Source organism: Erpetoichthys calabaricus, chromosome 6, assembly GCF_900747795.2.
Source record: "Erpetoichthys calabaricus chromosome 6, fErpCal1.3, whole genome shotgun sequence".
Classification (NCBI taxonomy): domain Eukaryota; kingdom Metazoa; phylum Chordata; class Cladistia; order Polypteriformes; family Polypteridae; genus Erpetoichthys; species Erpetoichthys calabaricus.
Genome location: NC_041399.2, coordinates 126,717,028 through 126,735,175, shown reverse-complemented (window position 1 = coordinate 126,735,175; position 18,148 = coordinate 126,717,028). Strand labels below are relative to the sequence as shown.

General features: G+C 37.0%; 1 protein-coding gene across 1 annotated transcript in view; it reads right to left on the bottom strand.

Moving 5' to 3' along the window:
* LOC114642973 (uncharacterized) overlaps positions 1–18,148 on the bottom strand; it is a 273,815-nt gene that overhangs the window by 94,734 nt on the left and 160,933 nt on the right. The window contains exons 14-17 of the mRNA XM_051928772.1: positions 11,193–11,752; positions 10,508–10,872; positions 6,695–6,919; positions 6,263–6,382 (exon numbers count right to left, since the gene is read on the bottom strand). Coding sequence (XP_051784732.1) covers positions 6,263–6,382; positions 6,695–6,919; positions 10,508–10,872; positions 11,193–11,752 — 1,270 coding nt within the window. The remainder of the gene's footprint in view (positions 1–6,262; positions 6,383–6,694; positions 6,920–10,507; positions 10,873–11,192; positions 11,753–18,148) is intronic.

Genomic DNA, 18,148 nt, shown 5'->3' with positions numbered 1-18,148 from the left:
TAAAAGAAAATGTGTAAAGAAATCATTGGATTACCACAATTATCCCCTTTAATACCTCAACAGAGAGAGGTGAGACTGATCCCTGGAAATTCATCATAAATCACAGAAGTAAAATGAATAGTGACACAGAAATTATTTCCAGAGCTCAGTCTACTATCATGATAAATCTTTGATTAAATCCATCAAACAGATGATACACAGAAGGAACATTAGTCCAGAAAAAAATCTTGTCATAACAGTTGAAATATATTTGTTAGAGCTATAACAAAAAAATTGAAATAATAAGTATTTATAAAAATGTACATTAGAAGATCAGCTCAGGTTGGACAGTTTGGAGACAAAGTCAGAGAGGTGAGATTGCATTAGTTTGGACAAGTGCAGAGGAGAGATGCTAGGTATATTGGGGAAAGGATGCTAAGAATAGAGAAGACAGGCAAGAGGAAAAGAGGAAAGCCTAAGTGTAGGTTTATGGAGGTGGTGAGAGAGGACATGCAGGTGATGGGTGTAAAAGAGCAAGATGCAGAGGTCAGGAAGATATGGAAAAAAGATGATAGCTGTGGCAACCCCTAATAGGAGCAGTTGAAAGATGAAGACGACTGTCTTAGATTCTAAATGTACAATACATTAAAGTAAAAATTTCTCTAATTTATCAACAAAACCATACATTATGTTAAATCAAAAGAAACAAATTGAAAACCTGTCAAAAATGTGCTAAAAAGGGAAAACAACATTTAAAAAGTATACATAACCTTTGTAAATGTAAGGCTAACTATGCTCAAGTACATACCAAGTCCACCTCCACCTGTATAACAAATGGTAAGAATCTGTTCTAAATTAATTTATTTGGACAAATACACCACCTCTCGCTGAGGTGAAACAGTATGGTTCAGATTTTCCACAAAGCAAACCAAAATGAAGATAAAAGAGCATTCAAAACAAGTCAGAGTTACAGTTACAGAGAAGCACATATCTGAGGAAGGGTACAGGACCATCTCATATGAAATGAGCGTAACACACAGCTTAGTGCTGTCCATCATAAAGCAAATGGAAAAATTATGAAACTTCAGCCGAGGACAGACTGCCCTACTAAACATAGCTGGTGAAGAAGAATGACATTTGTCAGAGAGACTACTATGATGCGAACTGTCACGCAGACCAAAGTCAGTGGCTGCCATTTCAGAGTATGTTCATAGTTCAACAATCTCTAAGACATTGCACAAAAAAGGCGTTTTTGTGAGGGTAGACAGAAAAATGCCCTGGATGAAAAAAAGAAAAAAAAATGTTCTTGTACATAAAGAATATGAATAATGTCTCTTGGAAGATACTGTTGATTGAAGAGAAAAAGTGACACCTTTTGGCTTGATCACTAAAGGGTATGTGTTGCAATACAACACTGAACACAGGCCCAAGTATCACCATCTTCACTGTAAAACAGGATGGTGGCAGCATCATGGGAATGCTTTGCAATGGCAGTGTACTTAGGACTAGGGGAAAGGCAAATGCTGCACTATACAGTCAGAAAGCTAAAATTAAGGAGGAAATTTGTCATTCAAATGGACAGTGACCCAAGCACACTGCCAGAGCAACAATTAAGAAAATAATGTTAATTTATTTATAGAGCACATTTAAAACAACATCAGTAATGCTGTAGCCAAAGTGTTTTACATTAAAACATACAATGAACATGAATAAAATAGAAATAAAGTACAATAAAATAAAATATAGCCAGTGGTTAGTTAAAAGAAAAGTAAAAAGATGACTAAGAGTAGGACAACCATCAGTATCAGTGTAGGTTAGAACAGAAATGAGTCTTCAATCTAGTTTTAAACAGTTCAATTGAAGGTGACTGCATAATGTAATGAGGTAAAGAGTTCCATAGACGAGGTACTGCAGCTGCAAGACCCCTGTCCCCCTTAGTTTTACACTTAATGCGAGGGACCAAAAGAGACAAGTGACCTGTAGATCTAAACTCTCTGAATGGCTGGTGTAAAACACACAATTCAGAAAAATAGGAAGAAGCATGCCTATGTAATGATTTAAAAACTAGCAACAAAAACATTTTTTAAAGTCAATTCTGAAACTAACAGGCAGCCAGCATAAAGAAGCTAATATTGGAGAAACAGAATCAAACTTTCTTTACAAAATGGCCAGCAGCATTCTGAACCAACTGCAACCTGCGTATCAGGGATTTGTTGATCCCAGAATACAATGAGTTACAGTAATCAAGCCAAGAAAAGATAAAAGCATGAGCAGCTTTCTCAAGATCCCTGGGAGATAAAAAAAGGTTTGACCTTAGCTAAAAGGTGAAACTGGAAAAAGCAACTCTTTACTACATAGTTAATGTTTCTCAAAAGAGAGGTTACTGTCAAAAATAACACCAAGATTACGGACTTGAGGTTTGCAAAAGTCAGCGAAACAGCCAAGAAGTTCAAAACCAATTTGAGCTTTGGCAGGGGGACCAGCTATCAGCCCTTCTATTTTTGTTTTTTTTTTGTTTTTTTTTAAATTGAGAAGAAAATTGTCAGCCATCCAGAATCTTAGTTCAAAAAGACAATTGTGTGGCTGATTAATTGCAGAGTTACAAATAGGAATATAAATGTGTATCATCAGCATAAGAGTGAAAAGACATATTAAATATCCTGAAGATACAGTAGCTCCTATAGGATGAAGATAGAAAATAAAATAGGATTCAAAATGAATCCCTGAGGAACACCACATTTAACAGAAGCAATAGACAAGAAACCGGATTTTAAAAACACTGAAAAGTGTCTACCAGTAAGATATGACCTGAATCAGTTAAGAGCAGCCTCTTTAAGGCCCATCAGATGATCAAGCCGCAACAGAAAGATCTCATGGTCAATAGTATCAAAAGCTGCAGAAAGGTCTATGAGGACAAGGACTGCAGCCCCACCTGAGTCAGTAATAAGAGCGATGACAGTAAATACTTTCAGGAAGGCTGTCTCAACACTATGAAAACGCTGAAAGCCAGATTGGTAGATCTCAAATTAATTACTGGAATTAAGATGATCAACTAATTGATTACAAATAAGTCTTTCTAATATTTTAGCCAGAAATGGCATGGCAGTTGAGAAATCCGGTGAAAATTAGCTAGCACTCCAGGATCTAAATCTGCCTTTTTTAGACAAGGTCACACCACCGCATGTTATAAAAATGTGGACACAACCGCCTCACTAATAGCAACATTGATAACAGCTAACAAAGATGGACCCAGAACATCAAAAGCTTCAACTAAGAGGTATGGTGGAATAACATGGATGGATGGACTAAAAGTAAGTTTAAGTGTGTCAATAGTACTTTTTAGCTGTGAAAGTGAAACAACATCAAAAGATTCCAAGACAATGCAATGATTAACAACAGGAAGTACATTACCAGTAGGAACAACGCCAGAGCGGATAGTATCAATTTTGCTGACAAAGAATGAAAGAAATTGCTCACTTGAAAGAACAGTACTATTTAATCCAGTCTCTGAATGAGGATAAATAGCCGTATTAATTGCATTAAATAAGACCCTAGGTTTATTAGAATGAGAAGATACCAAATCAGTTAAGTAATCATGTTTAGATTTCTTAACTGCATGCCGTTCAGCAACTCTACAGGCGCAGTGCAGCTGCTGTGTGGTGTCATTAAGCCATGGAGCAGGTCTCCCCTTTTTTGCAGCATATTTTGAGGGTAGCAATTGAGTCTAAAATAATTTTAGATGATAAATTTAAAGATAAGACAGAATAATCAATAGTTTCATAATGACCTTGTATTTCAAGACTGGAGAGTATGATTTTAAAATCAGATATAATAAAAGAATTTTTAAAAGCGAGAATAGCGTTGGGCACAGCTTGTAGTAATAATGTCAACAGTAATATTCAAATCCAGAACTGATCAGTAAAAGGAACATTACATGTTATTATGTTATTAACTAAAATACTGAGATCAAGGGTGTGAGCAAGAGATTGAGTAGGACCTATAATATGCTAGATAAAATTTAAAAGTGTCCAATAATGATAAAAAGCCATTTACCAAAGGTTATTAGACACTGATCTCACGTTCAGGAGAGCAGCCTTGATAGAAGTAGAAAAGCATGCTGCCGGACAGGCTCGGGCAAGCGTGCGAAGGTTAGCAGCATAAACTCCTCTAGAACACACAAGGAAAGAGTGATTCTGCATTGTGAAGGCCAGGGTCAGCAGCTTGTACAGGAGAGGATGGGTCAAAGACATCTCTCAGGCATCAAGAATCCAAATGAAGAAAAGTGATGTTGTTCAGTTGCCCAGTTAAAGTCTTGATCATACAGTGGTGTGAAAAACTATTTGCCCCCTTCCTGATTTCTTATTCTTTTGCATGTTTGTCACACAAAATGTTTCTGATCATCAAACACATTTAACCATTAGTCAAATATAACACAAGTAAACACAAAATGCAGTTTGTAAATGGTGGTTTTTATTATTTAGGGAGAAAAAAAAATCCAAACCTACATTGCCCTGTGTGAAAAAGTAATTGCCCCCTGAACCTAATAACTGGTTGGGCCACCCTTAGCAGCAATAACTGCAATCAAGCGTTTGCGATAACTTGCAATGAGTCTATTACAGCGCTCTGGAGGAATTTTGGCCCACTCATCTTTGCAAAATTGTTGTAATTCAGCTTTATTTGAGGGTTTTCTAGCATGAACCGCCTTTTTAAGGTCATGCCATAGCATCTCAATTGGATTCAGGTCAGGACTTTGACTAGGCCACTCCAAAGTCTTCATTTTGTTTTTCTTCAGCCATTCAGAGGTGGATTTGCTGGTGTGTTTTGGGTCATTGTCCTGTTGCAGCACCCAAGATCGCTTCAGCTTGAGTTGACAAACAGATATAAAACAACCCCAGACCATCACACTACCACCACCATATTTTACTGTTGGTATGATGTTCTTTTTCTGAAATGCTGTGTTCCTTTTACGCCAGATGTAACGGGACATTTGCCTGCCAAAAAGTTCAACTTTTGTCTCATCAGTCCACAAGGTATTTTCCCAAAAGTCTTGGCAATCATTGAGATGTTTCTTAGCAAAATTGAGACGAGCCCTAATGTTCTTTTTGCTTAACAGTGGTTTGCGTCTTGGAAATCTGCCATGCAGGCCGTTTTTGCCCAGTCTCTTTCTTATGGTGGAGTCGTGAACACTGACCTTAATTGAGGCAAGTGAGGCCTGCAGTTCTTTAGACGTTGTCCTGGGGTCTTTTGTGACCTCTCGGATGAGTCGTCTCTGCGCTCTTGGGGTAATTTTGGTCGGCCGGCCACTCCTGGGAAGGTTCACCACTGTTCCATGTTTTTGCCATTTGTGGATAATGGCTCTCACTGTGGTTCGCTGGAGTCCCAAAGCTTTAGAAATGGCTTTATAACCTTTACCAGACTAATAGATCTCAATTACTTCTGTTCTCATTTGTTCCTGAATTTCTTTGGATCTTGGCATGATGTCTAGCTTTTGAGGTGCTTTTGGTCTACTTCTCTGTGTCAGGCAGCTCCTATTTAAGTGATTTCTTGATTGAAACAGGTGTGGCAGTAATCAGGCCTGGGGGTGGCTACGGAAATTGAACTCAGGTGTGATACACCACAGTTAGGTTATTTTTTAACAAGGGGGGCAACTACTTTTTCACACAGGGCCATGTAGATTTGGATTTTTTTTCTCCCTAAATAATAAAAACCATCATTTAAAAACTGCATTTTGTGTTTACTTGTGTTATATTTGACTAATGGTTAAATGTGTTTGATTATCAGAAACATTTTGTGTGACAAACATGCAAAAGAATAAGAAATCAGGAAGGGGGCAAATAGTTTTTCACACCACTGTAAGTGCATTAAACATTTGTGGCAAGACCTACAAATTACTGTCTACTACCCAACTGACCCTGGCATAGTTTAAGCAATTTTGCAAAGTGGAATGGTCAAATCTTAATCCATTACAATGAGCAACTTTGACAGACTTTTACAAACAAGACTACTTATTTTAATAGGTGTGACATGTGGTTCAACCAAGTACTGTACTGGGGCAATGTACTTTTTCAAAGACGTTTTATTCCTTCCAAATGTATCTTTTTCACTACAATGACAATGTATCTAATCATCGGTTTTTGTTTTTTACTCTCTGGTCCCTGTAGGAAAGTAACCTTGTGGTATATGCCTCTATGGGGTCACATTTTACTTGCCAACATTAAACAGACGATAGACTACTTGTGAAACTGAACAACAAAAAGATCAAATGAAATCATGATTTACATACGTTGTATTCTGTAAAGAACTGAAATACTTGTGCTGGAAATGGCAGTTCCCACATGATTTTGAGCAATTACACTCACATTATATACTGATGTTGTCAAAAACTGGTGCAAAATAACTGGGCCTGGAAAAATACAAACAAGGCATTTAATAGGTATTGTATCATTGGTGAAGTCAAACTATAATAACTTACACAATTAATGCAGCCCAGAAGCCATTATAGATAAATACATTTAAACAGTATCTGTAAACTTATCACAGTTTAAAATCACATTTTACATTGAATAAAAAACTAAACTATAAAACAATTTTCATAGCTTTGATTAAAAGAAATTGCTCGTTCAATATGGTTAGGTTTTTAAGACAAATTATCACATTATTTTTTTGCTTTTATTACAGCAACAATGAATTTTGTATGGTTTGTATTAAAGTTTACCTTTGTTGACATAAGTTGTTTGATCATCCATTTTCCAGGTATAAGATACATTGGTTCCTTCTTTTAATGTTGCATTGAACAAAACTATATCATTTTTATGAACTACACTGCAATTTACATAGATAAACAGGTCTTTTGGTAATATTTCCACATAATAGGGACCAAGTTCCTTAGTAGCATTGAAAAACACATTGTACACAGTAATTCTTATTCTGAAAACACCAGCTGAAAAAAAAAATACACAGCAAGTTAATACTTGAATAAAGATCACACAGTCTACACACAAAAAAAATAAATAAATAAATAAAAAAAAAAAATCACAGGAGTCTATGTATTTCATTTAGTACTATACAAATTCCATATGTTCAAACTTAAATTGATACACGTATAAAATCTGCTTCACACAGTTGTAATTCTGTCATCATAATATTTATATAAAATAAAATATTTTTCCACAAACAAAATGAGACCACTTAGTCTATCTGCTTCATTTTGTTGGCAAATGAACTTGGTAGTTGTGTTCAACAAGGCTTCAAGAGCTGCCACATCTTTTTTTCTACAGTGGTGACCAAAAGTGCACACAGTACTCCATACAGTGTCATGTACAAAGACCAAGTTTGTTTTTTGCTTTTAACAATATAACAGTATTTCACTTGCAATTTAAATCCTTTGGCACATTATTTGGACATGAGAATGCAGTGCCAATATGAACTCCAAAAAATGTTTTTAGAGCTTGCTTCCTATAGAACAGCATAGGCAATAATTTATGTATATTAATTCTCCTTTTGTCAGTATGTATCATTTTGCACCTCTCCACATTATCCCGCATTCTCCTACATCCCAAATATTTCAATGTTCAGTGGCTTTTGAGTGGCATTTATTTTTGCTTCCTCCTCAGTGTTTGAAATCCCATTAATAAAGGCCATCTGTGAATTTTACAAGTCTGTCAGCCACTGCATATCAGCATCAATGACAATAACAAAATTATTCTAAGCACAAATTCAGAAACATTTCCCTCTTACCTATACTTTTTATCTCTGGCCAATTAACCAACTTGAAACTCTGTTTTGTAAGGCACCCTTGATGTCAATGGCCTCTAGTTTTCAAAATTAATCTTCCATGCAGAACCCTGCCAAAGGCTACTGGAAAATCTAAGTTAACTATGAAAAATACTTTGGTTTTGTCTACTACTCTAGTTATCTGTTCAAAAGAGTCTAACATGAACCTATACTGGCTGTTATTTAGCATATTTTTCTAATAAATAGCTTTCTGATTTACTACTAATTATATTTTTCCACATATTTGTACATTACAGAAGTGGATGTTATCAGACTGTAATTGTTGGGATGTTTGGTCTTCCTTCTTGTGGACTGAATTCAGGAATTACCACATTCTAGTAATCAAGTACTTTTGCTATCTGTAATTATTTTAAGAAAATACTCTTAAAAGTTTTATACATAAGGTTTATGACTTCTTAAAAAACAAATATGAGGACACTTGAAAGAATATAGACTGTAATCTATTAAAATAAATTCTACAACATTACAGTTTGTGGTATTCTAAGTTAGTATGTTTGTACATAAACTTCACGGAGTACGGAATGGAAATTAAAAAGCATAGTGCCAAGTACCATTTTTATACTGTAAAGGAGGAAATGGATTGGCTGGCACCCCAGCTGGGGCTGATTAATGTTCCCTTACCCAACCATGAGGACCTAATAGATGGACCATACAGGTGGATGGGCATTCCTGGCTGGAATGGTTATTGTTCCATTTCTTGGTAGGTTTTCCAGAATAATGGGAAGAGCCTTTCAGGGACAAGGGTTGCCCCAGTACACTGAGTGCAAGCATCCCCTAGCATGGAGACACACAGGAAGGCAAAGGAGCTGTAGTTCTGGAGGGAAGCTCCCTAGTCAGCTGGATGTTCCACTTGACCAGAAAATGCTTCCTGTGTACTGTGGTGACATGCCAGAAGTGCTCCCAGTTGTAGCTTCAAAGGGGGGTCCAACACCTTACCCAGGCAAATCAGAGTCAGGAGTGGTTAATAACACATCTCACAAGGGGTGGAAGTAGGGGAGGAAAAGGAAGGAACAAAGAGGGATTGTTGCTCTTGCAGCTATGTAAAAAAAAGATATTGTGCTTAAGAAAAGACTCATTGTGAACCTGAGATGTTTGGTGTAGTTGGATCTGGCTTTTGGTGTCTGAGACACCTCCTACAGGCTACAATATTGAGGAGTCTAAAGCATTTGAATGTGATGATGACTCAGACATGTTATGATACTTAAGATTTAAACTCACCATGAACTGATCTGTCATAGAATAGACAGTTATAGCAGTGAAGCATAGCACGGACCTATACACTGTGTTACTGTTTACAAATAATTACAAATCTCACACAGACAATTTAAGTAAATTTGTCTACCTGTAATCTTGGCAAAATAATATTCTTCACGGCTTCTCTCATACTTAATTTACAATAAGCAGCCACCGTATAAAATGTACAAAATCTGGACAAAGATTTCTGAGAGATTATAGCCAAAAATTAAGAGCAGCAGCAACGGCAACAAAATGTTCCTCTTAATGTATAGATAAGGTTGTAATCAGAGAAGATAATACAACTGATTTCATCAACAAGGTGTACACCACAGTTACAGCAATCAGTGCATCTTTCCCACTGATCCACAATTCTTCATCATACAATTTGTAATCTATGAAGATTAAGTTGAACACTTCAACAAGACTGGCAAGGAACATCTATCTATAAAGTTGGATATTTTCTACGCTGGATTAAGATATTCATTTTCACTGTTAAAATATATCTAATTGTATGGGAGGTATTTTCTGCTAAAAAGAAAAAATGAAAATGCAATCTTTATTTTAAAAAACTGTAACAAAGATTCCGAATAAAGTCATTGATCAACTATAAGGGAATGGTACACATGGTGAAAAACTACAGAGGTGTACATTATATAATACTGCAAAAAATACAAAAAAATTCAGTGTAAATAAATATAAATTATGATGTAATAACGCTAATTTTTGTCATATTAAATATTGTAATTAAATACCTCATTAATTACATCAGAACTGTAATTATGTGTCTTCAAATTTAGTGAGATGGTTTCACTGTGAAGTTCACAGTATGGGGGTGAAAAGATGAAAATCATATGCCTTATAAACAGTCAAAGTGAGAAGTATTCTATCAATCTAAGTGGCTACAGCCAAAAGAAAAAGAATTGTGGGAAGTCAAGGTGCAAAGCCTCACCCATTGATGCTTACTATTTGCATGTTGAGAACTTGCAAAAATGAAAATGCAAATTGGAAAATGAAAATACAATGACCAGCAGGTGGCACCAGTGTTTATTGGTGTTTTCCTTCTCAATTTTGCAGTTTCATTGCTGTTCAGGCTGAAAATGAAATTAAAAATGCTGTTCTTTCATTTTATTTAAAATTTTTGCAACATTCAAATGCAATTACAAATGGTGTTACTTTATTTTTCATTTTTGCAGCATTCTTGCACATAGACATTGAAAATGAAATTGCAAATGGTGTTATTTCATCTTATTTTTAATATTTACAGCATTCTTGCGAGTACATTCTAGCAAAAGAGATTGCATTTCTTTTTATAATTTTAATTTTTATTTCCTTTTTTGCATAAAATACTTCCCATACTAACTGATCATTTCACTATATCAAGACACAAACGAATATTGAGAGACAAATATTTAAAAGGTAAAGATGATACAATTAGTTACAGGCTGTTTTAAAAAAAAGCTGTTATTAGCATAGCAGAATATAAAGTAGATGTATTTACCTAGGTTAAAGCTATGGTAGCATGATGCAGAAATTCCATCAACATCCTTCCTACTACTATTAACATTCGACACCGGAGTTCCATCATCAAAATTATAAAGAAAGGTAACATCTTCTGAGTGAGAATAAACAATGAAGCTCAGCCGTTGAGTTGCATATGTCCCATCTTGTTGTTTAATTAACTCTGCATAATTAACTCCAAGGGGAAACTCAGCTTGTATGCTTTGAATAGGTCCACAGACTTTCACAGGATTTGGTAACACTCTGGTAAATGGAGCCTTATAAAAAGGATTTGAAATGTTCACTGTAACAACATAGTTTCCTGGATTTAGTGCCAGAAAGCTCAAATAGCTAAAACTGGTGTTCCTGAAATTAGAAATACAGACAGCTTGTTTTATAAATCTTTACAAATATGAGTGAACTAAATGAGTATACTTACCTACAAAAACTGCAATTACAATAAGCATTTAAAAACTCAACATTGTTATAGCAAAACATAACATGGTACAAGTTTCTTTATGTTTCATCATTAAAACCCTTCATTATAGAAAGTCTAATGCTTTCAAAATGCTTATTGCTGACAATGTCTTAAAATTACACTAAAGTTCCTTCCTGAACATTCAGAAATGGAGCATTTAAAAGCATGACCTGTATAAGAGATGGAGATGAAATTTTTATAATAATACCTGTCAATAAAATAGTAGCTTCCTGCAGGAGATGAATTCAAGACTTGCCATTCAAAGGTAACATCACTGCCTGACTTCACAGATGCTGTGGCATTAATAAAATCAAACACTCTGATCACAGTTGGAGTCCTGAGATATACTTGGATACCAGTTATGATTTCTTCGACTACAACATTACTGGCTTCTGTGGCAGAGCTTACAGAATTAGACAGAACTACAGATAGATTATAAATGCCAGGGTCAGAATATTGGTGTTGCATTTGAAATTGGGACGTGCATGATTGTTGTGAGTTGCACTTAATATCTGGTGACAGTTTCATCGATGAAGAAAGAAAGTAATGACCGTCACCAAAGCTTACAAACACCTCATAATTTTGAGCAGGTTCTGCCAATACCATAATATTCATTAGTTGTCCAAGAGCTGCCTGGCTTGCAGCCAAGGTAATCTTCTGAATAGGAAACTGTACAACAGTGAAGAAATCAGCAGACAGCTCACTAATGTCATTCTTCACAGTCACGTTGCCATTTAGTTCTAATGGTGACTGCAACTCCATCGTAAACTACAAAAGAAAATAAACAAGTAGCTACAGGGTGTTTCAAAGCATCCTACACAGAAAAAATGACATTTGAAAATTATACCATACATACAACAGTATGCTGACATTTAATCCTGTACAAATTATAACTCAACTGCACACAAAACTAAGCAGTTAACTTAAAACTAATTTCTTAAATTACTGTAAATATGAAATTATAAAAGATAGGTATTCCATGATAGAATAAGTACAGCCCAGAAAGTAAGTCAAAGATTTAAAAAAAAAATTACCCTGTTACTAAATATAATAAACCTCTTTGGAATCACAATAAAATTCTGGTAGGCCTAAACCCGTTAGTGACCTTTGATAGTAAAACAACATACAGTCTGACAATGTGTATTAAAGTGTCTAAGACCATGGTGGAGGCTTGTGAAGTCAAGCTACTGTATATCACTGGAGACAGGTTTATTCCCTCTTCTAGCATCAGTGTTCCATGTTTTGAATCAGTCCCTTGTCTGAAGTTAGAAGTAGTAATGGGTTGCGAAAAGGCCATAGACATGACTGCTACAATAACAATCGGAAATAAAATAGAAATGTAGCATGTACAGCTAGATCCTCAGATTTATTGTGTAGTATAGTAGGATAATGTAAAATAACAGTTAATAAGATATTTAAAAACAAACAAACAAAAAAAACTCAAATCTAAAAAAATGTAAATTTATTTTATGCTACAAAATTGAAATTAAAAAAGAACACATTGCTTATTTGTATTAAAATTTTAAACAGAATGGCAAGGGTCATAATTACACACAATATAGAGGTGCTGTAAGCTGCAAGTCCATGTAAAAACTTAGAAAGCAATAGGAAGACCAATAGTAACTGAGTTTGGGCTTGTGACAAAACAAGAGTAAATCCTAGAAAAATTATAAACAATCAAAACAGAACTTGAAGTTCCAAGTTACATAATGTAAAATGGAACATTTATTATAAAGCATTGTTTCTTCAAGTAAAGAACATGTTTGTAATTGGTCATCATATAATTTTGTATGTAAAATTAGCAGAGTTCGTTGATTTACAAGTTCTGTGGGAAGTGATATACCACCCTCTATTTGCGTACTTTAAGTTGCGGTAGTATACAATCAGAGACTAGCCTATAAAAAAGCAGCAGATGCCTCATAGACAGTTAATGAAGGCATGATTGGTATGAAATGAAAATATAATAAACTAGTTGATTACCCCGTGGCTTCGCTAACTGAGTGCAAGGGAAAAAAATAAAATATAGTCTATAAGTTATCAAACAGTAAAACATTAACATTTAAGAAGTAAAGATATATTGAGCACTACTGGAGTGGTTTGGGGTAAACTACATTTTAATGGCGCTATAACAACAGGTAAGTAGTACTAACAGTAGCTAAAATGTATGTGGATTATCTCTCAGTAGTAGATCTCTTGTGAATGGTGCTACACGACCGCTGTGGTATAGAAATTACATTTTCTATGTGATCGTCTAAATTTCTGCCTGATAACCTTGCACTACGTGCCTGTGATTTACTTCTTAAAATAATTCACCACAAAATGTGACCCGAACTCACCCTAAGGGACAGTAAGTAGTAGTGCAGGGTAATTTACAAACAGAGTCCTGCTTCGATTGAGCCGATTACACTCATTTGCAAAGATTTCCACTCTCCCAGGAGCCGACGGGGCACTTGAAGTGTCACAAACAGTGCGAGAAGAGAGGATGCTGCCCGAAACTGCGAAGCTCTCGACCCCGCGGAGAAGCCCGACATTCCTCACCTCCCAGCATCCACTTTGTTCTCACACACATTGTTTACAGCTCGCCGCAGTTAAAAAGTAGAAAGACGCAAAGCTGTTTTCCTCATTTCTTCTACTATCAAGTACTGCCAACTAAAAAAAAGTTACAATGTGGCAGTTTCCGCGACAGTCACTTGCACGAACAAATAAAACTTCTCTGTCAGAACGTGCCTGGTGGTGGATGGGTCAGCGCTGTAGTCCAGAGAGAAGGGCTGGGAGAGGACGACGTGGGGTGTACTTTTATGGGATAGATCGGTGTGTTTGTGTTTACTTCTTTTCAATATCAGTAAAATAACTCTCACACAAATAATAATTCGTAAAGACGATATAAAAATGGCGTCCACAAATGAAGTGATTAGTTCCTGTATCTATAATATGTTCTGTGGTCATACATAATTTCCATATCGCGTGGTCATACGTAATTTCGGTTTCAAACGCGAAAAGAATTTTATATATATACTAGACATTAAGCCCGTTACAATAACGGGCGCTAGAACAGTAGTGCATAAACATTAGTAGGAACAGTCTATATTAAATTTCAAGGGACCGTCTATTTTCTGTTACAGTAATACTGGCTTGTATGTGGCTGTAATATGCGTCATTGTATTGTGTGCCTTTAATTTTCTCTCACAGCAATACTGGTTTGTATTTCCGTAATATGCGTTTAATTTTCTGTCACAACAGTGGGCAATCAGCAGAGTCTCCCCAGCAACTGATGTAATGTGTGGCGTGCAGCTGATAATCGTGACTATGGCGTCTCTCCAGCAAGAACTGTGCAGTTCTTTAGCAAGTATTTTAGTTTGTGCTGGCATGCAGCTGATTATTGTATGTGTGGCATCTCCCCAGCAACGGATTTTATGTGCGCGAAAATAAATCTACTTTTAAAAGTCATCCTATTGTAATATCATGAAAATTCATATATTTAGGAAAACCCCTTCAACGACTGTCACTTTACCAGGCCAAGCTTCTTAATCGCAAATCTGACATCCTCAGAGTGAACACTTGCACAACAACAAACACTAATCCCACCTCTTTGGGGAAGCTGGTCACCGCGTCTCAGTACCTGATTGGATTTTTTGTGCCTTACCACATTTACCGAAATCCGATTGGATCGGCCGCGCGATATTTTATAGGACCCGCCCTCTCTGTCTTGTGTGACGCGTCAGGCGGCCTTTCTTTGGGGAAGCTGGTCTCCGCGTCTCAGTACCCAATTGGATTTTTCGTGCCTTATGTTTTAGGTCTTACCTCATTTACCAAAATCCGATTGGATCAGCCACACGATATTTTATAGGTCTCGCCCCCTCTGTCTTGTGTGACGCGTCAGGCGGCCTTTGAGGCATATGCTTTGAAGAATCGCACCGTGCCCCGTGCATGCGCACTTCAAAAGAAGACACACACACACATGGACGCACACGGGGATTTTATTAAAGAGGATATAGATATTCCCCAAAGACACCACTAACCTTCTTTCAACCTGTGAAGCAATCAAACTGAGATGACTGACAAGCAAAGACATACATAATATAAGATCAGGGGTGGGGAGGAAGTGATGACACATTCAAGCTTGTGAGGTGGAGTGACCAAAGCACTAGTTTAACACTAGAGTCCCTTAAGCCTACCAAAAAAAAAAAAAAACTTGTAATCCTGGGCCACCTTAAATTCCCTTGCACCTCCTCATCAGCATCTCTGTTTTGCAAATGTGTCGATCAGTACTGGCAGCAAGCAGCCTGCTATCCCATCCCCCCACTGACACAGCTTTAGTCATACACAAAGTTCTCCCAGCTCAAGTCTGTTTATCTGGGTGTGAGGTGCCTTGAATTGTATAGGGTAAATAATATATCGTTATTTGGAACACGTACATTTCATACGTGTTCCGTGTCTACAAAAATCTGTGTAAATGTAGGATGACAGAAAATGAGAGGCAAGAAATGCTGAACACATAACTAGAAAAGAAACTTTTTTTATGTTCTACTAATAATTGGCAAAATGCTGATGTGAAGTGTATAATGTGTGAAGACTGAAGTCCAAATGTCAAATATACACTTTCACAAAAGATACAGATATAACAAAACAAATGTGCTTTTCTTCAAGAATTTAACCAAAGTAAAAGAAATTTGGATAGGGTATGACACACACACACCCCCATATATATGTCTGCTTGGCTGGTATAGAGGTAAGAACTGCTGTCTCCAAGTCAAGAGTTAGCGGGCTCGCTTCCAGGGTTTTTCATGCATTGAACTATTTTGAGTTGTGAGCGGCTATTAATATTATTATCTATACATATTAACCCCTTAACCGCCCTCTGCCGGATATATCCGGCATCGTAGCTTTAATGCTCACGCCTTACTGCCGGAATTATCCGGCACATTTGCCTGTGGTTATGTGAATGCCTGGCGCGTAGTACAACTGACAGTTTGGCGTGGGTATTATTACTACGTTGTATTTTGACAACTCTGCGCTTGTATTGGCCGATCACGTGATGTGATTCGAAAGTGAAAGCTGTGAATATGGCGAAACGTAAACTGACTTCAAGTGAGGTTTTGCAGGCGATTTTGGACAATAATTCTGATCATGATTGTAGCAGTTCTGAAGAAGATTTTAGCGACAATGATGATCAGCAACGTGCGCTGCATGATACTGTGAATGACGGCGCATCGGATGACGGTGATGAGTGGGTGTATCCCCAGCATCTCAACTGGACTGCTGCCCGAGGTGAACTACCTTTTCTGCATCCGTTTGAGGCAACGTGTGGCTTTACTGTTGATGTAAACAATTACACTGCTGAGCAGTTTTATGAGCTGTTTGTGTCACCTGATTTGATCAGACATTTTGCTCATCAGACAAATCTGTATGCAGCACAGTTTATTGAGAAAAATCCCAATTTACCTCCACATTCCCGTGTTCGTGCTTGGTTTGACACTGATGAAAACAAAATGAAAAAATTCATTGGGATTTTGATGTTGATGGGAATAATCAGAAAACCAGATATTGAGATGTACTGGTCAACAGATCCTATGTATGCAACACATATTTTTGCAGCTATCATGAAACGTAACCGATTCTCTTTGCTGCTGAAATTCTTTCATTTGAATGACAACAGAAATGAGCCAGATAAGAAAGATCCAAACCGCGACCGTTTGTTCAAGCTACGTCCTTTGATTGACCATTTATTTGAAGCATTTCAGTTGCCCTACATGCCAGGACCGTCAGTTACAGTTGATGAAAGTTTATTGTTGTGCAAGCCTGAGAAAAGGTACATTTTGTGTTTTATTATGTGTTTGCCCATTTCTAGAACTTGCACAACATTTAGTGGTCAATACTGCTTGAATAAATGTAAAAAATGTAAAAAAAATGTAAAAAAAGTAAAAAAACGAAAATTGTTCAGATTTCACCTGGCGTGGGGAATATTTAGGGTGTTGGCGGTTAAAGGGTTAATAAAAGGCAAAGCCCTCACTGACTGACCGACTGACTGACCTACTCACTCATCACTAATTCTCGAACTTCCCGTGTAGGTGGAAGGCTGAAATTTGGCAGGCTCATTCCTTACAGCTTACTTACAAAAGTTAGGCAGGTTTCATTTCGAAATTCTACGTGTAATGGTCATAACTGGAACATGTTTTTTGTCCATATACTCTAATGGAGGAGGCGGAGTCACGTATCGCGTCATCACGCCTCCTACGTAATCAAATGAACTAAAAACAAGGAAGAGATTTACAGCACGAGTCAAACGCGGGAACGAAGGTAAATGACGTTAATTTTTGAGTGTCTTTTAATACTGTGTAAGCATACATATTAAAACGTGCAATTAAACGTGTGCATTTACGGGGTGATCTCTCAGGCTTAAAAGCTCGCCTTTTACTAAAAAGGTAAATGCAAACTGTTTTCATTCTGAACGGCACAAACCACGTTAGATTTCAGACGTTAAACGCGCAAAAATGTCGGTACACCAGATAAATAAGCGCAACATATTATCAGTTGTATTGTATGTACATATAGAAATGTGTTAATCGTTAACTATTATTATGGGATGGTGTTTTTCGACTCGCGCCTTGATTTAAACGATTGCATTTCTTGGTGGGTTTGCGTAGCTTATTGTCAATATCTTTACACCTCTTTTTAAGACTTAATTTAAAAAGGTTTTCTTTTCTTCTTAATTAAAATTTAAAAGCAATACTTCACCGCTGCGAAGCCCCTCTAGCGCTGACGTCCGAGGTTCGACTACCGTAAGCGAGTGCAGTGAGTGTGTACGCCTGATGAGCCAAGAATAAGGGGGAAAGACGTGTCGCGTACTCTTTGCATTATTTGACAGTAAACTATTTTCAATCATTCTATGATCTGCTTCTCACAACTGAAGGCACCGTGGCTGATGTTATGTCACTTGCTGGCCAACCATAAGCGTTACCTGGTAGGTAACCAGCCACTCACTTCACTCCCTTACGGGAATCGAACCTCGGACGTCAGCGCTACAGGCAAAGCCCCTAAAATTGCGCCACGGCGTGTGGTTCGTTTATTTGACAACATGTAGATCGGGGTAATTACATTCACGGCATTCGTAGTCTGATTCACAATCTGATTGAATGGGTGGTTACCTACCAGGTAACGCTTATA